Source organism: Chlorocebus sabaeus, chromosome 1, assembly GCF_047675955.1.
Source record: "Chlorocebus sabaeus isolate Y175 chromosome 1, mChlSab1.0.hap1, whole genome shotgun sequence".
Taxonomy (NCBI): domain Eukaryota; kingdom Metazoa; phylum Chordata; class Mammalia; order Primates; family Cercopithecidae; genus Chlorocebus; species Chlorocebus sabaeus.
This window is the reverse complement of record NC_132904.1, coordinates 15820804-15842601: the sequence shown is the minus strand read 5'-3', so window position 1 is coordinate 15842601 and position 21798 is coordinate 15820804. Positions and strand designations below refer to the sequence as shown.

At 51.3% G+C, this 21798-nt stretch overlaps 2 protein-coding genes, 1 long non-coding RNA gene and 1 other non-coding gene across 4 annotated transcripts in view; 2 read left to right on the top strand and 2 right to left on the bottom strand.

Moving 5' to 3' along the window:
- The first annotated feature begins 179 nt into the window (after positions 1–179).
- LOC103235491 (uncharacterized) lies at positions 180–952 on the top strand. The gene is made up of 3 exons (XR_497866.3): positions 180–426; positions 563–699; positions 796–952. It is a non-coding gene; the product is annotated as an uncharacterized lncRNA (long non-coding RNA).
- A 33-nt stretch (positions 953–985) lies between these two features.
- On the bottom strand, positions 986–11194 carry SSRP1 (structure specific recognition protein 1). Its single transcript, XM_007998493.3, has 17 exons — positions 11037–11194; positions 10379–10551; positions 9779–9964; positions 8433–8538; positions 7947–8137; positions 7612–7842; positions 7374–7477; positions 7143–7271; positions 6660–6881; positions 5861–5933; positions 5296–5434; positions 5098–5143; positions 3320–3449; positions 2721–2891; positions 2433–2521; positions 1702–1888; positions 986–1476 (listed from the first exon to the last, which is right to left on the bottom strand). The coding sequence occupies exons 2-17, from the start codon at positions 10430–10432 to the stop codon at positions 1405–1407; spliced, it is 2130 nt and encodes a 709-aa protein (XP_007996684.1). The 5' UTR covers positions 10433–10551; positions 11037–11194; the 3' UTR covers positions 986–1404.
- On the bottom strand, positions 3879–3981 carry LOC119624645 (small nucleolar RNA U13). Its single transcript, XR_005240798.1, has one exon. It is a non-coding gene; the product is annotated as a small nucleolar RNA U13 (small nucleolar RNA).
- Positions 11195–13421: 2227 nt separating the features above from the next.
- Positions 13422–21798, top strand: part of P2RX3 (purinergic receptor P2X 3) — a 32796-nt gene continuing 24419 nt past the window's right edge. Inside the window, exons 1-2 of the mRNA XM_037999312.2 lie at positions 13422–13540; positions 21403–21538. Coding sequence (XP_037855240.1) covers positions 13422–13540; positions 21403–21538 — 255 coding nt within the window. The remainder of the gene's footprint in view (positions 13541–21402; positions 21539–21798) is intronic.

Genomic DNA, 21798 nt, shown 5'->3' with positions numbered 1-21798 from the left:
GGGCGCTTCATGAATATGCATGAGCCGGTGGAACCCGGGAGTTGGAAGCCCGTGCAGAATTCGTCCCACCGTCGGCAAACAGGCGCGGCCCAGTACTCAATTATTCATGAGGCTTGCAGATGAGGGGCCCGCCCCAGGCTCAGACCGGGGCGAAACTGACGCAATTCAGCCGGGGGCGCTCGGGTAAAATGGACACCGAGACGGCTGCCTAGAGAGACTGCCTTGGCGGCCCCTCCCGGGCCCCGCCGCCTGCACGGAGTGCAGTACCATCGAGCTACGCCGGCAAGAAGGTAGCCGCCGGCGGACTGGAGCGGCTTCCTGGTACAGCCACCTGAGTGCTGAGAACGCGCGCAACGTGGCCACCCCTCCTGTGTCACTTCAGATTTAGAGCCACGGTGAGGAAGTCTGGCAGCTCTGCTTTCCTCGGTAGTGACCTTTATCTCCTTTCAGGCCCCTTCTCAGACATGGGTTCCTCCCTACACTAAAGTTTGTATCCCCCCCTTCTTCCCGTAAGAACAAAAGCTTCACATATACTCCGTACTTTTCTTGCACCCCCCACCAGGCTGCAACCACCACCACCCTACACACACGCTCATCCTCGCCGACTCTCCAGGCTCACGTTTCCACTCCCCCGGCTGCGGGAAGGACAGTCAATCCTGATTTCATTATCTAAAGCCTTGGAAGACCCTTGACTCATAGGTAAGGATGTGGCCAAGAGCTGCCTGCCCCTAGCTTGGTTGGCTAATGGAGTGTAACCGGGAGAGACTTCCTAATCAGATCAGCTCTCATTTCTAGATTCTCAGGTGGCCCATCCGGGCAGAGGCGGGTGAAAACCAATGCTTCTCCAGCCGGGAACAGAACAGGATGTGCCTCGAGACTTGCTTCCCGGCTGGCCAGGCTCTGCCTAGTCTGACCAGGGCAGTAACCACCACCAATAAAAGTAGGAGCAACAAACCAGGGCTACAAAGAAAGCATAAAGACATGGTTTCCAAAGTCAGTTCCCTTTATTAAATCATTTTCACAGACCAGAAATACAAAATAAAAGTAGAAATAGGCCCCAGGTAGGAGCTACAGGCCTGGCCTCACATGACCCCTGCTCCAGCAACTTGAACAGGACCAGCAGCAGCTACATCCTTAATTAAGGTCGGGAAAGTAAGATGAGGATTTTGATCCTGCGTTGCCCTGCCTCCCACCCTCTCTCTCCTCAAATTATAAACAGCCATCCTTGGGAAGCAGCAGAGTTAAGAAGTCTCCCCACGGCCCTAGTGACATACACACCAGCAGGAGAGCATGTTCAGATGGCACAGAATCCAGGGACTACATTTCATGAGGAGAAACTGGTACCAAAATGTGGGGAGTCTGGGGGTGTGAGAAGGCAAGCGCAAAGAGAACCTTCCTCCGTTTCTACTCATCGGATCCTGACGCTGAGTCTTCTGAGCTGGGGGGAGTACTGGCTAGTTCTTCTTCGTCAGAGTCCTGAAAACCAAAGGTGTCTTCAGGGAAAAGGTGGAGTCCTGGGTGCCCCACCCAGTCTTCAGTGAAGGGCCCGCAATCCCCTACCGCCTCCCAACTACAGCACCCACCTTCAGAACCTCAGAATTCCACCATTCACTCCAACTCATTACTCTTACAGACCAACCCCACACAGACACACATGCCCCTCACGCTGCCCAGCCCACAGCCCCCACATTCCTGCCGCACCTCGCTCCTCCTCCTCTTCTTTTTGCTCTTGTTCTCTCCCGAAGAGCTCTCATCACTAGACACAAACTCTTTGCTCTTGAAGCTCTCGCTTAGCTGCCTTGAGGATGACTTGGATGATGAGCCCCTAGAGGGCGTGGATTTCTTTTCCATCTTTACCTTTACTTTCTTCTTCTTCTTTGACTTGTCCCTGTATTGGCAAGAGGGAAGACGAGCTAGGCCTCCAGGTCCCCTATCACCATGACCAAACCTCTCCCAGCTTTAACAAGGCCTTTCTCAATCCCAGCCACACAGCCCATTTCACTCTGAACGTAAATAGCCATGTCAGCCTGAAGGGCACCAAGGGAGAGTATCATGAGTACACCAGAAGAATCAGAGGGCATAGGCTAAAGCAGCCCCATATGCAAAACCTACTTGACATTTCTTGCTGTATAAAAGTTCATGTGAATTGTGCACTGCACTCCATAATAGCTTTTTCATTCCCCCATACCTTCAAATAAAATAGTCCATGAAAATGGGCCATATTTCCCCAGTGACTTGAATGCCCTATCGTATCACCCATACTTGGGCAACGGCCTACCCAGGTTTGAGAAGCACTACCCTACTGCAGTCAGAAGCATATCTGCTGTCTTTAACTTTCCAATGCTCAACTTTGGCCTGTATAAAAAACAAAAAACAAACAAAAAAAAACCTGCCACAAAAATCAGTGACTGGGCCACGTTCTCGACACTCACCTCTTAGAAGACTCGCCTCGGCCCCCTTCATATTCTTTCATGGCTTTTTCATATTCCCTCCTGGCATCCTCAGCCTTGCGATCCCACTCCTGTCTCACACACACAGAAAAAAACAGTGAAGAATAAGACCTCTCCCGTCTCCCCTCTCCCCTGATGCAGGCAAAATCGATACAGAAAGTCCCACCAATGGCTCATACTGCTCCCCTATCAGTCATGGGACTCACCATGCCAAGAGAGCACCTCTTGCCAGCCCATGAGAGGCATCACCCCTCCTCTGCTGCTGCTCACCTCTTTCTTCTCTTTGGACATTCCCTTCCAGATCTCGCCTGCCTTCTTGGAAAGATCTGTGATGCTGATGCCAGGATGGTCTGACTTGATCTTCTCTCGGCTGGCATTGAGCCACAGCATGTACGCAGACATGGGCCTCTTGGGGGCATTGGGGTCTTTGCCCTTCTTCACCTGCATAAGAGCCCAAACGCCTTCAGCTATTTCCCATAGGACCCATACATTTTCCCAAATAAATTATTTAGATCACTTAACTTGGAGAAATAGTAGAGGACTAAATAGCATCAGGCGAGACGCGCACTCCCTAAGAGCAAGGATAGTATCTCCTTCCCCTCTGCAATTCAGTGCCTAGCTTACCAGGACAGAAGCCCATCTCCTAATTCAGACCTTCCAGAAGCTTATTAATCTCAGGGCTAGTGAGAACAATTTCCAAGAAGATACCCCTCAAGGCTATAATCATTGGCTACAAAAAACAGCCCCAAGGAAGACCAATGAACAGGTCCTACTGGTGGTGGACAGGAGAAGGTAAAGAGAATGCCTCCCACCCTCCCCCACCCCCGCCCACTGCACCACACACAGCCCCTCCCATCTACAGTCTGCACCTCCACAGGCTTCTTGCGGCTCTTGCGGTCCTTGGCCATCTTGGCCTTTTTGAGCTGTTTCCGCTTCTTCTCATCCCGGTCACTGTCACCTTCATTACTGGAGGAGCTGGCAGAGGCATTGCTGTCAAACCTGCCAGAGAGCAAGCCAGGCTTAGACTTGAGGAGGGAAGACAGGACCCCATGGCCTCAAGGCAGGAGGAAAACAAATCCAAAGATACCCACCCAAAAGGGTCAAGGGAAGAAGACCAGAGGACAGGATCCACCACCAATCCCCAACACTGCTTCCTCCCATTCACTGAGGTGGCTTCAGCCATGCCCTCTCCAGACCCAGCCACAGCAATGGGTTACTTGATCAGAATTAATGAATGAAAATCAATCAGTGAGCTTCAGCTGATCTCCCTGGGCATAGCCAAACCAGGTCCTAGTCCATTCCCAGGACACCACGGGCAGAAACACTGCCTCATTCATGCCTGGAACATGGCCCAAATCCACTTCACCACTTCCTTCGGAGTAATCACCTTAATCTACCCTATAGTCTTTTTTGTCTTTTTTTTTTTCGTGTCAGATGGGTAATGTGTCAACATCATAACAAGGCTGGAGGGTGGCACATTGCACACACGCACGTAACACCCAACCATCATGCTTATGAACTACAAAAGGATCGGCCCCTACAGTCTTTTCTGATGAAAAGATAATCAGTTACTGCAAAAAGAAGAAAACCAACTTAAGTCCAACCCAGTACCCACCCCTGTAATTGACAGTCTTATCTGATATATGTGAAACTCCTCAAAAAATGAAACTACCTTAGACCTGTATGCTGCTGGACAGTTTTCAAGGCACTTTCACAAGTATTTGCTCATGAAGCTTTCATACACCTTCATAAACATGTGGCAGGCTAAACTAGGGGACTCCTGTTGGTTGTTTTTTTGCTGCCTGACATTCTTTTACAATCCTTCTGGATTAAGAGAGCAGAGTCCCAATTTTCTGTTGGGAACCACCTTGCCCCCACTCAGGAAGGGCTCACCCCAACCACAGGCTCTAAGGGTGGGCACTTGGCCTATTTCTGGCCCATCAGACCCTGGCCCATCCTAACAACTCAGGCTAGGAAGGGGCAGGTAACCACTGTGTTCACTATGCTGTTCACCAAAAGAGGCGCTTCTGGTGTTGTTTTAAACCAGTAGGATTAAGCCTGCCCTGAGCTTCTAAGAGTCACTGGGCACTCTATGGGGCAAACCTATTTTGAATTACGGAAATCAGAAGAAATAGATTTGAGTGCCTGAATCCAGTAGTGTCTGAAGTCAATTAAATCCCCAGACTCTGCAGTAACATGAACTTATGAAATTCCCTTTTATATATTTCCTTTTAAAGTGAGAGTGAGTCACATTTCTGACACTGCTAATAAAAAGTCGGTACTACTGCATTTCTACCGATGAGGAAATTGAGATTCAATGACTTACTCGACAACCTCCAGGAAATAAGTGACAAGCACCAGCTCTCATTCCCATTCTCTCCTCATCCAACTACGAACCAGCCCCGACTGGCATATTCAGGGTGGTATGGCCATAGACCCCACTATACTTTTCTGACTTCAAAATGTGCCTTGCACTTACGAAGCCCTTGACAATCTCCAAAACATTTTGTGTATCACCTCATTGGAGGTCACTCTCCCATTCCGGGTCAGTAGCTAACGCTGGGACATGAGAAATGTCCAGAAATCTTCTGGTCCTTTAAGCTTATGGGTCACCATCTTATCCCCACAAGGTACCACCAAAACTCACTCCTCTGCCACATCTTCCTCCTCTTCACCTGGGTTGAATGACTCATCTGAAAAAGGGCACAGGATGCATCAGCTTCTGCCCCAATGGAAATCCCCACCCCCTCACCCAGGCACCAGCTCTGGCCCAAGGGTGAGTCCAGCCCGGGCCACAGCAAGGAACATCTGACCATCCTCGTGCTCAGCACGGAGGCTAACCCACCGGTTTCTTCTCCCGAGTCATCGCTGCTGTCGTTGGCATTCTCCTCCCGGATCTTGCCTTCCTCCTTCATCCTCTCCAAGTAGGCATCATGCTGGTCCTCATCAGAGTCGGCATATTCGTCGTAGCTTGGGTTCATGCCCTAGCCAGGGAAGAGTTCACAGTGGGGCCAACTCACCCTCGAGCCAGAATCCCTGCACACTCAAAAGCACACCCCCATGCCTGTCAAGTCAGAGCAGCAGCTCCCAGAAGACCTGGGGCTGGATTGTCCACACACAGCCAACGTGCAGGGCCTACGCCCCAGTACTTCCTGCCAACTGGGTTAGTCCAAGCCCCAAGCCCCTCCCTCTCCCAGCCCCACTGGGGGCTCCTGAGGGGGCTGCATAGACTGGTCTAAGGTCATGCAGAGGAAACCTGCACCAGGAGGGGGAAAGGGTCACACGCACCTCTTTTTTCTATAAGGGTAAGAAGAGAAGAAAGAGTGAAAAAGAAGCCGGAAAAAATCTCCACCCCTTTCTCCCCTACAGAAAGACCAGGAGAGGGTCTCATCCTCCCCACACAGAAGTACCTCTTTCAATCCTCGGTTTTTGATGTTGAGTTTTTTCGCGTTGACAAAGTCAAACAGTTTCCCATACTCCTCCCTGTGAGGGGACATGCACCATGTTACCAGAGAGGTAGTGCCGACACAGGGGCGGACTAAACAACGTTCTGATTCCATGAGCTGGGGTAGACTGTGGAGCCTGGAGTTCCTGACCATGCTACCCAACCCAACAGCTTAGAGACCCCCAGAGGACAGCAGTAAGGCAGAGCCAAAGCCTGACATTAGTCCTGAAAGAGGAACCTGCATGGCTGTGAAGAGCTCTGGGAAAGAAAAGGCAGGGAGGGGTGCACATCTGTTTACCAAATAAGCTCAGGGCAGAGTAAGTGTGGGGCAGGGGATGTGGTCATCTGTCTTCATACTTCACAAGGTTGATATGAGGATTACACGTGAAAATGCTTATAAAACGTTTAGCTCACAGTGAGCACTAAATAAGCATTAGCTGCTATGTTCTCAGGCACAAAGCTCATTCCAGGAAAGAAAGAGATAGCATTTCCATTGTGGGGAGTGGAGGAGAAAAAAGGTCAGTAGTGAAGACATAGCTTTCAGAATACAGAAAAGGTTTGTTTTTTTTTTTTTTAATGACCAGAAAAAAAGCAATAGAGAGGTTTCTAAAGTCTGAGCACTCCAGGGAAAATAACCAAATCCTGATGTAGCAGAAGAAAAATTCTGCTCTAGGGTTGGAGAGTGCCGCAGGCCATGCCGGGCTTCCTGGACAAAGCTGGCTCAGGACCAGGATGCCCAGAAAGTGACGGGTGGAGGTTCTCACCTCTCAATGCTGCTGAAGGTATACTGAGTGCCCTGCTTGGTCTCAATTTCAAAGTCAAAGGAACGAGTCGTAGTGGTACCACGAGCAAAGTTGACAAAGGAGATCTCATCGAAGCGGATGTGCACAGGTGGCTTGTGGACGTAGATGAAGCCCCGCTCCAGCGGGTAGAGCAGTCCTGAGCTCGCCTTGTAGGAACAGGTAATGCACTGGGCCCCTGAGTGCCTGACAGAGGGTGCAGGGAGCCTGGTTAGTGCCAACCTCAGCAGAGGCAAAGGGCACATCTAGCAGCAGCGACATGTGTGCTCATGTCCTCGACTAAGTAAACCTCACTGAGCTGTTCTGACAGAGGCGTTGACACCTGTTGTGACACAAGGTCCCATCCAGACCTGTAACAGGTGCAATCCCATCTCAGGAGGGGTTTACCAAGGAGACACAGCATTTCTCATACCCAGGCAGGGCAGGATCCCAGGCCCACACTCTCACCCTTGGAAGTTGCCTGGCACTGTGATCTTGCGGTTCACCAGCGCTTTCATGACCCGGCTGACCATCTCATAGAGGGATCCTGACATGTTCTTGGTGAGACGACCCTCGAAGCGCTTCTCCACTTCTTCCCTACAAAGACAGCAAGGTGAGGTCACAACACTACTGCCTTCTAATGGCACACCTGTCTCCTGCCTGGACAGTGGCAGGAAACGAGTCCAGGGAGACACTCACTCGTTCATGTTCAAAGTCAACGAAATGTCCTCGTCCTTGGAGAAGAGGAGGATCAGGAAGTGGTAGCGAGTTTGGCCTTGCTTGATTGGGGGGTCCAGGCTGATCTAGTAAGGAAGAGCACCAACTGATACTCTACAACAACTTGCGATTCACTAACATAGAATTCTGCACACCAGTGAGGTCCGTCTACTTAACACACAAAAACCACGATTATCCGGCCATAGGGGTTTCTGCTTACCACAAAGAACATCTGTCGCTGGTCCTTGTGGGGTAACAAAAACAGACGCAGTACTGTGGTGTAGGGGATCTTGTAGTCAAAGGTCTTGCCATGCAGGTGCAGAAAGGTGGGGTAGATCCGAATGTCGTAACGACCTCGAGGAGTCAGACACTGCAGCTCCCGGAAGATGCAGATGGCATCTCCCGTGGCCTGGATTACATCCGCCTTCGACAACACATTCTGGGCAAAGGCCTGCAAAAAGCACACATTGGTAACCAAGCAGCAGGCCCTGCTCCCAGGCCAGCCAATGCCTGCCCAGCACCATCTGCTGCCAAGGCAACCAGGGGACGCCTCACCTCAACAGGGTCCACACCATCCTCCTGGGTGGGAGGGACATAGAAGCGGACCTCCATGAGAGACACCTCTGCGTCATCGTTTTGGTGGAATTCCAGTGTCACCTCATTCTTGCCAGTGGTGCACTGGGACACATTGCTGAGGGGTATCTCAAAGACTGGCTGGTCACCAATGTCAAAGGAAAGCAGCTGCCCTGTGAGGAAAGGGCTTGTCAAGCCACAAGCTCCTCCCCTTAAGTCTGCATAAGCAACATTCCCACCAAACTTGAGATCCACAGAGACAGGATACTGGGGTTAGTCTCTTTACACTGTAACCCCAACCCCAGGCACAGTGCCCAGTATACTGTAGGTACTCAATAAACACACGATGAACATGCAAACAGATAGGAAACCAGAGACAGTGGCAGAAGGAAAAGAGCAAAACAAGTAAAAGGCTGAAGCCCTTCACCCTATCTTCCTCCCCAAACCTCAGTCTTCCCCAGGACTCACCACCAAATTTCACTGTCCCCCAGTTCCAGCCCTTCACACAAAGGTCCTTCTCCATTAACTCAAGGCGATAGTGAGTTTTGAAGAAATCAGAGAGTTTCTCAAACTCCTGTGGGTGGAGGGAAGAAAACGCAATCCCAGTAAACCCTGGTGGCCTTAACACCGACTTGAATGTCCTGGGATTATCTATTTCTGAGAAACTGTCCCAAATAGGCTTTATAAGAAACTCATGCTGCCGGGTGTGGTGGCTCACGCCTGTAATCACAGCACTTTGGGAGGCTGAGGCGGGTGGATCACGAGGTCAGGAGATTGAGACCATCCTGGTTAACACGGTGAAACCCCGTCTCTACTAAAAATACAAAAAATTAGCCGGGCGAGGTGGTGGGCGCCTGTAGTCCCAGCTACTCGGGAGGCTGAGGCAGGAGAATGGCGTGAACCCGGGAGGCAGAGCTTGCAGTGAGCCGAGATCACGCCACTGCACTCGAGCCTGGGCGACAGAGCAAGACTCCGTCACAAAAAAAAAAAAAAAGAAAGAAACTCATGCTGACTTAGCAACCCACCTCTAACATTGTTTAAAAGATGGTTGAGAGAGGTTGCTTCTAGCCACTGGATCTGACATTCCTGGTTATGGGCCATCTGATTTTATAAACTTTGTATAGGTATTACTTTAATGAAAGTGGAAATTAAAATCAAATAAAGCCTTTAACTCAAGCAGTCCAAAATGGAAAACAAAACCCACACTTTAAGACATCAAGCTAGCCAGGCGCAATGGCTCATGCCTGTAATCTCAACGCTTTGGGAGGCCAAGGTGGGCGATCCCTTGAGTCTGAGAGCTCAAGACCAGACTGGGTAACGTGGCGAAACCCCGTTTCTACCAAAAATTATGAAAAATCAGCTGGGCATGGTGGCATGTGCCTGTGGTACCAGATATTCAGGAGGCTGAGGTGGAAGGATTACTTGAATCCATAGGAGGCAGAAGCTGCAGTGAGCCGAGATTGCGCCACTGCACTCCAGCCTGGGTGACAGAGCGAGGCCCTGTCTCAAAAAAAAAAAAAAAACAACACACAAAAAGACATCAAGCTAAGATTCTGAACCTTGATAAAAGTCACAGGTAGAAACTACTATCTAAATCAAGACAGAAGAAAATCTTCTGGAGTCAAGGCACACAGAATTTCACAAGACTTCAACACGCAAAGCCGAATACTGATTGCCTCATGGCCTCACAGTCCTGCTCTAAGGAGCCCAAACTAGCAATCACAGGGTTACATGAGGAAGGAACCTCGAGTCTCTAGAAGATTAAAACAAGATGATGCAGTAAAAAGGGGGTTTATAGCTATGGGACAGCTCACCGATTCTCGGAAGCCATCATACTTGTAGACATGGCCATTCTTTGTAAGCAGTTTAAGTCCATGGCCCAGAGCAACACGGCGCCAGATGCCTTCTGTTAACTCCCCAGCCTGGATGTTGTCCACTTTGCCCGTCTTGCTGTTCTTGAAGATGATGCCCTGGCGGCTCAACCTCAGTCGACCATCATTCTGTAAGAAAAGCAGGCCCAGATGCATGGGGACAGTACACAGCATGTCCTGGGTACAGTTCTACCCAACACACTTTCCAGCTGCGAGTGGGCTGGCCAGATTATCAATGCAGGAGCAACAGCTGAGGTGCAAGGAGTCTAGATTCCAAACCAGGCTCTGGTATCTAGAACCCTTAACAGATTCTCAGTTTCCTCATTTGTAAAACAGGAATTGGGAACTGAAGAGCATATACGGTCCCTATAACTCTGAGACTATCTCTCAGTATTGCCTCGTGTTGGGGGAGACACTAGGTACACATTATACTGAGTCCTCTTTTTCCAAAATAACATTACCAAAGCAAGCTCTCGTTAATGGACAAAAACTCTACCCTCCTTCCTTCTCTCTACTTGTATCAACTGCCCAAGCCATTCTCACCATGGAGCCTTTCACCTCCTGATAGATGTCGTTGAATTCCAGTGTCTCTGCCATGTCGACCCCTGCCTGTGGTGGCCTGGGCAGAGCCCCAGGCTGCACAAGGGAAACCGAGTAAACTGAGGGCTGGGCCCCAACTCCTGAGTGGGTGGGCGGATGCTCAGCAGGTTGGGAATCTAAATTCAAGAGGAAGACAGATAAGCATGAAAGACAGCACCTCGCTGTGCTCACGGATGGAGCCAAGCAGCAACTCCCAACTGCGCCTGGGATGTCTCAGGATTTCCTCTGCCTGGAAACCTACAGACGGACGCTGCAGTGCTCGAGGGTCCAGGCCCAAGCCCAGGTGGAGAACCGGGCCTGGAATACCGCTGACACCCAACCCGACGCCCGCTCTAGCCGCTCTGGCGGGAGCCATGGCAACGAGCAGCGGAACCCCAGGGTCGGCCCGCAGCCCGCACCTCGCACGCGCCCCAATCCAGCTCAGAGTGCAGGGTTTCCCTCGCAGCGCTCCCACCATCCCGCGGGCCCCCGGTTCACCCCCGCCCCACAGGATGGATTCGCCCGCTCCCCGCGATTTCGAACGCGGAATGGTCCATGTCTAGCGTCCCTTGGGGGAGGGGTGCCCCTGCCTTCCTGGGACCAGGGGACGACCACCACCTACCTCCTCAGGCTGCAGCCTCGCGAGGGCCCCGGCGCAGGAGGTGGGCGCGCTGGGGGGACGCGGGGGGGCGGGGGATGGGGGGGGGGACACCGGGGAAGCTTTTCCCGCGTGCGCGGCCCCGCGTCCCGCCACCGGAAGCCGTGCACAGGCCACAGAGACGACGAGCTGGCTAGAGAGACGCGAGCCCGGCCCGCCTGCGAGACAGTCGCATAGAGCGTCAGCGACTCTGGAGGACCTGAGGAAAGAGTGGTTGCCGTGAAGTCTCTCTCAGCCGGGTGGAATCTACCTAGAAAATTTGTGTAGGGCTCTTTAGAAACTACAGACACTTCTTCAGTGGAGACTAGATACTGAAGAGAAATTGTGTAGTTTTATTGTATCAGACTTAGCTTAGTACAGGAATGGGGTGGGGGGGCGTGTTGAAATGATGCGTGCCCGTTTCTCTGCAAAATAGTTTGTGTCATAGAAAGGAGTCGATGGAACACGAAGAAAAGTATTTGTAACAGTTGTGGGAAGAAACGACCTCTCGCACTGGCTGCGGAGAGAATGCGGGTGTTGGTGTCACCGTGGGTGCACTGCTTTCTGGCTGACCTGTCAAGTTCACTGTCTACACCCAAAATTTTCACATCCCTAACCGAAATGTATAGGTCCCCCCAAGAGGCTGGCAAATGGCCGTATCCAGTTCAAGTGCTGGTATCAGATTCACTTTGGAGCCAGAACTGATTTGAAACCACATCATCCTGGGGTTGCGGAAGCCAGCTCTCCCTCATATAGTCCCAGAGTGCATTTTTGCAACATCAGAGACCAGACCTGGAAAATATATTTTAGTTTTTCTACCCCAACCTCCTTTTACTGATGGGAATACTGAGACCCAAAGGGGAGTGAGTTGCCCAGGGTCACAGTGCGTTGGCAACAATGCTAGGACCCAGATCTCCTTACCACCACCAGTCCAGTTATCTTCTGTCATAATCACAGTGACTGTATATTCAGAATGATTGATGGTATGTGTCCTACATGAAGACATTAGTACAGAATATGTAAACTCAAGATTTCCCTGACAATCAGTACACCAGCTTGCTAACTCAATCCTGAGGTAAGAGACAACAGGAATGCACCCTTCTCCCCTGAATTCATAGCTTTAACCTCTGAGTAGTGGCTATTCCAGCATTATCTAGCAATATAAATTCAACTGGGTTTAATAAATAGATATTGAGGGCCGATTACTAATTTAGCACACTTCTCGGATTTGAGGAACTTGAACAAGACGAAAACATCCCTGGCTGGGCACAGTGGCTCACACCTGTAATCCCAGCACTTGGGGAGGCCGAGGTAGGCAGATCACTTGAGGTCAGGAGTTCAAGACCAGCCTGGCCAACGTGGAAGCCCTGTTTCTATTAAAAATACAAAAATTAGCCAGGCATGGTGGCGGGTGCCTATAATCCCAGCTGCTTGGGAGGCTGAGGCACAAGAATTGCTTGAACCCAGGAGACAGAGGTTGCAGTGAGCTGAGATCGCGCCACCACACTCCAGTCTGGGCAACAGAGCGAGTCTCTGCCAAAAAAAGAAAAAGAAAAAGAAAAAATAAAGGAAGGAAGGAAGAAAAAAAAGAGAAGGAAGGAAGGAAGAAAGAAAGAAAGACCCAGCCCCAACCTTTCGGGAAAACATAATCTAACAAATGATTTTGATAAATAAAAAAAAAAAAAAGAAGTGCTAACTGCTATGCTACAGGTAGAGTGAAACTCATTACCAACTGGAGTTAGAAATATGTGAGTCTTTACTCATCACACCCCAGAAAACCCAGAAAAACTTTCAAGAGACCCTCTCCCCCTGACCCATGCCACTGGGGCAACTCAGGAAAGGAGGGGACGGCTGCAGAACTGGGTGGAATTTGGCTGGCACGCAGGAATGAAGGGGGTCCTCAGTTCAGGCAGGCTGTTAGGTGACTAGGGGACGGGAAATTGCAAAGGGCTTTAGGGAGAGCGTGAGCAGCTGGTGAGCTGGGATGAGGATGCTGCAGAAGAGAACAGAACAGAAACAGTAGACAGAGTGCAGATAAAACATTAGTCCCAGAGGGCTCCAGCCAGCTACATCCCAGGCAATCAGGAGCCCAGGATTGGAGACCCCACCCCTGCTGTGACATCACAGGGGAGTGGGGTGGAGACGAACAAAAAGGGGGTCCCCCGCCCTGGTCTCTTGGAAGCCAGAGTATCAAGAGAAGAGAGAACCTGACTAGGGTTGCCTGGCTTAAAGGGACAGGCTCCCCATTCCTCCAACCCCTCTAAGCTGCCCCCTCCAGGTCGTGATCCTGTCTCCCTGTCCTGTAGGACCTCCCTCTCCTGAGGCCACCACTGGGCCCCCTTCTGAGTGTCCCCTGAGCACTCTCTCAGTATGAACTGCATATCCGACTTCTTCACCTATGAGACCACCAAATCGGTGGTTGTGAAGAGCTGGACCATCGGGATCATCAACCGTGTAGTTCAGCTTCTGATCATCTCCTACTTTGTGGGGTGAGTCTGTGGCCCTTCAGGTCCCTGGCGGGGTGGGCTGCCTGGCGTCCCATCTTCACCCTCCTGCCTCAGAAACCTGCATCCAGCTTTCTGAGCTCCTCCCCTCCCGGGGAAACACTTTCTTCTGTGGAGCCGAGTCCTAAAGACTGGCCTCTGCCACCCCCACCTAGGACCTGAATTCACCCAGATGAATTCTTTTCCCAGTTCATCCTCCAGGGTTGAGAGTGGTTTCAAGAGACACACTCAGAGGAGTAGGGTCCCTGCCCTGGCACTGCCCTCCACCGAGGGAGGGCTCAGGAGCTCCATCTCCACCCTCCCTGCTCTCATCTCTCCAACCAGAGAACAGGCAGACCCCCCTCCTACATCTTCAAATTCCCCTCAGTCAACTCTTCGGGGTCTCAAAAAGACAAGACAGCACAGAAATAGGGAAGGGAAGGTACTGAGACAGGGGGTGGTGGCAGGTTGGTCAAGTTGGTGGCCGGGAGGGAAAGAGAGAACGGGGCCCATTTCAGAGTGAGGAATTTATTTCTGGCATGGATGGGTGAGATGGTGAGAGAGAGAAGGGCAAGGGAGAAGCGCTGTGCTCTTGAAGGGGAGGACAAAGAGGGAACTGCCCCTTGATGAGGAAGCAAACACAGGCCCAAGGGAAGAGTGGCCAAGGAGAAAAGGAGCTTTTCTGAACACAGCGCAGCTTCCTCTCCAGGAATCCAGAAATGCTCCCCTTTGTCAAAAAGCATAAGTTCCCCACCTCTCCCTGACCCAGTGCCATGTAACGCATCCTAGCCGTTGCTTAAGGGCCAGGAAGGTGCAGGCATCCCCTCTCAGCCCCCACCGCCTGGAAGCACACACCTACACACACACACACACACACACACACACAGAGGCGCGCGTGCACGCACATACAAAGGGCTGTGGAGCAGACAATGGCTGGGGGAGAATGCAGGTCCTATCCTTCTTGTGGTCATTTCCACACACTGGTGGGCACCAGGAAATACAGGCAGAAACCTCGAAGGTTTTCTTTCCTGGGGTGTGGGTCTCCAATCTTATGCTGTTCTCTGAGACAATGGGTCTGTGCATTCGAGGCAGCAAGCCACTGACTGTTAGGAGTTAGTTCAAGCGGGTCAAAGGAGAATCCTGTGTGACTGTGGGCTGAAGCTGCATGCAAGCCTCCTTGCCTGAAAAGTTGAAGTTTATGTGAGGGTGTGGAGGGAAAGGTGGCTAGATGTGACTTTTTAGGTGATTTTTTGCTCTGTGTGCTGGCCAAGCGCTGGTAGGCTTCAGTGGGCAGGTATTGTAAAAAGTCTGCACCATCCAGTGCTCCTTTGGGAGATTTTAGAAAAGGGATTCAAGCTTTGGAATAGCATTAAATGGCCATGAAGTTCCCTTCCAATGTTGAGGTTTTGTGAGATACGAGGTTTGCAAGTGTTCGCTGTCTGCATCTCCAGAGCTTGGCTCAAAGTTGGTTCTTAAATGTTCTGTGTTCACGTGTATATTCAATGCTGTGGTTGTTTATAGCCACAAGATGGTATGTTGGCCCAGGTGAGTGCAAAAGCTGGCTCAGCACTTTCCCCATCTGGCCTGGCTCCATTGGCTCCAGGCAGAGATTGATGGAGGATAGAGAGTGGGCTCCTCGACCAGCCCTCTCAGCCCCCACTGCCCTTGTCTCTCTCTCATCATGATCAGATCGAATCCTCCAGGTCTCAGGGCTGGAGCCCAGCCTGCTGGAGCGAGCATGCGAAGCTCTTTGGCATCTTAATTTCCAACCCCATCCATCTCCCAGCCTGACAGCTCCCCGCGGGACACTGCCTTCCAGTTACATCAGCGCCCTCTGCAGCCCAGTCCCTTGACCTGAGTCCCATCTCCGTGTATGTGAACCCACGCACGCTGTGACTTCATGAGTCCACCGTCATTAATTTAGCAAAAATGTACCAGCATCTCTGCATGCCACGCACTGTGGACTGAGGATGGAACGGGGGGCAAAAGCAGACAGGGTCCTTGCCCTAGTGGGGCTTACAGCAGAAGGCAAGAGATGGCCATTCATCTGATGATGTCCACAAATGTGAAATGTCAACTGTTTGGCTTGGAGGTGAACAGTTACACAGAACAGCCGCTTCTGTGAAGGTGTTTGGCCTGGTCAGGGAGTAAGGGAAGGTTTTCTGGAGATGTGACATTTTAGCCAAGACCCAAAGGATGAGTAGGAGCACCCCAGGTGAAAGAGGGGAGGAAGAGAGTTCAGGGCAGAGAAACCCACCTCTGCAAAGGGAAGGAGCCTGGTAAACAGGGGAAAGAAAAGAAGGTCGTTGTGGCTGGAGCCAAGGGAGCAGAGGTGAGTGAGGGTGGTGTACAGTGGATGGGAACACACACAGAGGCCGGACCTCAGACACCCTTAGAGAGCTTTTGTTTTTACAGGAGATGAATAAACAGAAGCCACGGAAGCATTTTAACCCATGTGTCTGTGGGCACTTTTGTGTGTGCGCGCACGTGAGTTTGAGAGAGAGAGACAGACACGATGAGATCTGAGTTGGGAAGACCACCCGGCCTGATGCGCCTAGAAGTGGAGGGAGTTGGAGTGGGTGCAGGAAAACCTACTAAGAGGTGGTTTATGGAGAGAGGTGACAGTGGCTTGGACCCAACTGAATTTGAAGGGATTTTAAAGGCTGTAGTGTTAATCACTGATACTTCAGTCTCTTCCCCATCATCCTGACCAGGTCGGCAACCTCGACTCTGCCTAACATGAGCCCATCATTTCTCTGAGAACTTCTCAGAAACACACCACCTGGTCATCTTCCATACGCTCTCACCCCTGCCTCTGGCCTCAGCTGCTTGTCTGTGGTTGACTCCATTTCATCACTGTTTTCCTTTACCCACTCCAGGGCACACAGAAAGGCCTGGACTTACCTGAGGTTTCTCACATCTTTCCTGGGCCCAGGTGGTAATCCCCACTCATCTCTGTGGAGTGGGACTTCCCAAGAGCCCATCCCCGTTCTGGATCTTATAAGGACCTGAGAAGCTGAAAGAAATCCCTGGGATCTGAGTCCCTGGAAGCAATAACCTGTGCTTGGCCTGAGGTTGATTTCCAGGGCCTTGGACTTCCCAGGCCTTTGATGCCCCATTGCGCTGAAGGGTCATTGGTGGCCGCTGGAGCCTCTGGCCCCGTCACAGCCCTGCCCTGCCTGCTCTGTTCCTCCCCCATACAAGGTGAGTTCACAAACTCACCATCTGTATGGCCACATGCTGTGGTTCATAATATTCAGCTTCATTATTCAACTTCAGATCTTAGGTGGGAGTTCAATACATAAAGCAAGGAGCTGCTCTGGTTTAAAGAGAAGGGTCTGGAATCCTGGCTTCTCAGCTCTCCACTCCATCCTCTCAGCCCAAGGTAGCACTGTGAGGCACCTTGTCAGCACAATTAAGTGACAGATATGGGGGGAAGAGCTGTTATGGTGGGAAGAGCTGTTGCGCTGCCCCATCTTGTTTTTGTTGTTGTTGTTGTTTTGTTTTGTTTTGTTTTGAGACAGAGCTTTGCTCTGTCCCTCAGGCTGGAGTGCAGTGGTGCAATCTCGACTCACTGCAACCTCCACCTCCTGGGTTCAAGCGATTCTCCTGCCTCAGCCTCCCCAGTAGCTGGGATTACAGGCGTATGCCATGACGCCCGATTTTTTTGTATTTTTAGTAGAGATGGGGTTTCACCATGTTGGCCAGGCTGATCTCTGACTCCTGACCTCAAGTGATCTACGTGCCTCGGCCTCCCAAAGTGCAGGGATTACAGCATGAGCCATCATGCCTGGCCGGATGCCCCATCTGGACCAGTCATCCTGGTCCAGAGAGAGGAGTGACTCTCGTTCCTGCCTGCCCTCTCCCCCAATATGGAATATAGAGCACTTGGTTAAAAGCCTGGCTCTGACACCAACTAGGAGAGGGCCTCCTAAGAGTGATTTTACATCTCTAAGTCTCAGTCCCCATATCTGGAAAATGGATTTAGGAATACTTCCTCCCTGGGAGTTATAGGGAAGGGAGGTAACATATGTCAAGTGCCTTGCAGAGACGGTGACTCAGTAATAGATGGCAACTGTGACTACTTCACAAAGACCCCCCCATCACCCCTCCCCCTTTCCCTCTGCCCAGCTCACACCTTCCTAAGAGACCCCTCTCCTCCTCCCACACACACAAGCGTGCACTCTTCACACCCACTCCTCAGCCTCCTCCTTCACTCCCTGGGGGCGGATGGGAGGGTGCTGGGGCGCGGCTCTGGCCTCTCTCCTGCACATCCCACCTGCCAAGGAGCTGCCACACGCCTTCCGCTCTATAAATAATAAACCATGAATGCGAGAAGAAAATAGTCAGAGCAGCAGAGTAAATGCCAAGAATTGAAGGCTCAGGCCTGCCCGAGCTCCTGAGCCCTGGCCTCCAGAGACAGACTCAGCCCCTCTGTTCTGGAAATGAAGCATCCCCTTCTTTCTAGCCGCCCTGACGACATCCTCAGGCCCCACGAGGCCATTGAAATTCTTCCACTTGTTATTTAAGTCAAAGAGAGAATTCTAATGCGGCCTCTCTGCCCCACCGGGCACAAGAAGGAGCCTTGGAGGAGGAGGAGGAGGAGGTAGGAGATTGGTTGATTGTTCCTTGGAGTCCTCAGCCCTTTCCTCCTGAGACTTTCCTAAGCCAGGAGATGCTTTCACTGGTGATGGAGCAGGAGCTGGTAGGAAAAGCACAGGGTCCGGTTCAGGGGGCCAGCATGGCCTGGCCTTGAGCTGGGACACAGCTAGAGACCTTCGAGTGAAGGGGCTGTGAGTGGTCTGGAGCAGGTTGTCTGGTTAGAGCCGACATACCAGCTGTGTAATCCTGGTCAACTTAGCACCCTCTCTGAGCCTCAGTTTCCTCATTCATGACATGGAGGTAATAACAAAGCTGTCTCAGTAAGAACGTAGTGAAAGATCCAGTGCGAGTGCCGCACTGGTTATATAATCGTAATCTGAACTCTGCATCTCCAAATGTTCCTGGACTTTAAGGATGCAGGGCAGGGGCCTCAGAAAACCATTTCCTGAGGTTGACACGGAGGAATGTGTCTATTCTGTGGCTAGGCACGTTGAGGCTCGCTTCCAGAAGGGTGTGTTTAGACCACAGTTTGCACTCTGCGAAGGTACAGCTGCGGCCAGCAGCCATCTTAGCTGGAAGCAGAGAGCCTGGGCCCCAGACCTCACTCCCTTCACTCTGCAGGGCCCCAGGCCGTGAGCTAATAATGCACATTTGGGTTTCCCGTGACAAAGAGGCTCCCTTCTCTTCTGCTAGTACGTAATTTGGCAGATGGGAGTTCTACGTGAGGCTTACTTCCTTGTGAAATCTGAATGAAACCCCTCCCCTTCCAAAAAAAGAAGAAAAGAAAAGTGCTGGGAGATAAAGCAGCACCACAAAGCCCCATCGAAGGCGGTGTTCATGAGATCATTTTACAAGCACGCAAGTCACTCTAAGTGGTGCGTTAATCAGGATGCCGCCCGCCTGCTCTAAAGCAGCAATAGGAAAACAGGTAACGCGTTTGAAGCCATTTGCCGGTGCTGTGACTACACCCTTTATCTCCCGCTCAAGAAATCATTCAGAATTCAAGCCAGTAATACTACCGAAAAAATGATAACTATGTGAGGTAGTAGATATGATCACTGGCATGACATAATCATTCCACAAGGTACAGGCATATCAAAACACACTGTGCCCCGTGAATACATACAATTATTATCAATAATAAATAGGGCTGGGCGTGGTGGATCGCGCATGTAATCCCAGCACTTTGGGAGGCTAAGGCAGGCAGATCACTTGAGGCCAGGAGTTTGAGACCAGCCTGGCCAACATGGAAAAACCCCATCTCTACTAAACACAAAAAAGTTAGCCAGGCGTGGTGGTGCACGCCTGTAATCCCAGCTACTCAGGAGGCTGAGGCATGAGAATCGCTTGAGGCCGGGAGGCAGAGGTTGCAGTGAGCCAAGATCGCGCCAGTGCCTGGGTAATAGAGTGACACTCTGACTCAAATAATAATAATAAATAGTATTTATTTATCAAAAATTTAAACTTAAATTAGAATAAAAAGAAAAAAAAGATTCAAGTGAGCAGAGGAAGCCCCATGATGGAGATAATACCAAACCCTCTCACTGAAAACTGAACAAAGAGCCACTTGCAAATACCCGCTGGTGCTTGCAGTAAATAGGATCGTGGTGTCCAAACTACAAGTGACTGGGACCCCCGGTACGTTCTGGGAGTTGCTGCTCTTTGCATGTTCCAACAGTAAGTGACCCCAGAGATCATTCAGTCCAACCTCCACCTGAGGAAAGGGCCTCCTCTCAGCACACCTGCAAGGTGAGCATCACGCTGTCCTGGAGTCGTCCCAGACGTGTGGCACATATGGGGTGACTTCCCGAAGCAGCTGGTTCTGGGATTGAAGTCTTCACCCACCTCCTTATAGAATCCTCAGGTCAGCCCAGCTCCTGCCCCTGCAGCTTCCCAGCCTCTAACTCCTACAGCTTTGTCTTCTCTGGGCCACACAGTCTCAACTTCCTTCCACTCACCTTCATCTGGTGTGGTTTTCCAACCTCGTGCCACCCTGGTTAGATGCAGAAAATGCCCTAACCCAGCATTTCCATAGTGTGCTCCTCAGTTGCACGAGAGGTCACCAATATTCTTCCATGACTGGCTTCTGTGGTCAAATAAGATTGGGAGACAGTGAGGTTAACAAAATGTAACAGTTGTTTGTTTACATTGTATGTTTCTCAGGGAAGGAGGAGGGTTGCATGGCATTTTCTAAACGCGTTTGATGAGGTTTTCTCATCTGTCAAATGGGGACAGTGGCAGCATCTACCTCCCAGTGTGCCATCAGGAACAAACGCAATCTTGCCAAAGGCTGGAAGTGTGGGATTAAGTGAGGCTGAGCTGGGACTTGAGCCTTGAGGGCTGTGATTGGCGATTTCAAATGGAAAGGCAGGCACTTTATAGGAAAGCAGAGGCACGAGCTGACAGCAAGTATCTGCAAGCCCTACTTGCTGAAGGTGGGGAAAGTCTGAGAAGGAAAGTAGGGAAGGAAGGGAAGGCCTCATCCACATGGTCCCATAATGACTTAAAGCTGCAGGAAGGAGCCAGTATAGGTAAATGACCACTGGGTGGCAGCACAATCCAAGGAATAAGATCAGAAGAGTCTCCCCTCCCTCCTCCCCCAGCCTCCCACCTTCTACCCAACTCCTTTATCTGCCAGGTGAAAGCTCAGCCGCTGCCCCTGCTTCCTTCTCCGTTCTCATCTGACACCTGGGCAGATGGATTCTTCCAAGCACCCAGCTCCCAAGGACCTTCTTTGATTTGTTTACTGAGCTACTTTGTGTTGGGCACTTAGGGTACAGCCTTGGGCCAAGGCTGGAACTCACAGGAGCAGAGGCCCGGGATCCTCTGTCCTCCTGTCTCCTGGGTGCCTGCCAGAGAAGTGGCCCCCATCAGCAGCATGGAATGACTTTGAGCCATGCATTCTCAATGGGGCCATATGGCCCCCAAGGAGGTGAAAATTGGTTCTCACTCTTTTTATGCATAAAGCACAAATTTGCATACAGTACATAAACAGATATCTGTGATATGAAACTTTCATGGAGGGGGGACCACTGTGGGGGAAATGTCTAGAAAGGCACCTGAGGGGCGGTAATGGGACCAAAGGTGGAGAAACGCTATTCTAAGTCAACCAAGGGCTCGCCCTAGGTCTCACGCCTCCAGAAGGAACCATCCGCACACCCTGCCAGGCATGGCCAAGTGTTGGCAGGAAGGTGACCTCTCCCAGTTTCTGTCTGCTGGGTCTGTGGACTCCTCTCTTTCTCTTCATTTATGCTCTCCTGCCCCAGGTGGGTTTTCTTGCACGAGAAGGCATACCAGGTACGGGACACAGCCATTGAGTCCTCAGTGGTAACCAAGGTGAAGGGCTTCGGACTCTACGCCAACAGAGTCATGGATGTGTCTGATTATGTGACGCCACCTCAGGTATGGTCCCCTATCCAGAGAGGTATGCGGATGCCCAGGCGCTGGGCAGGTTGGAGGGGAGAAAGCAGAGCAAAGAGCGCCAGTGGGATTCCCAAAGCAGAATCCATGATGTCACTGATCCAGAGGACCTCTCACCCAGCAGCTGAGAGCTGTGCGGGAGCTTGGGCCTGCGGTGCTAGGCACCAGGAAAGCTGGGTTCCTCTCCAGGCTCTGCCACAACTTGTAGTGCAATCAAGGACAACACACACGGGGGAAGGCGA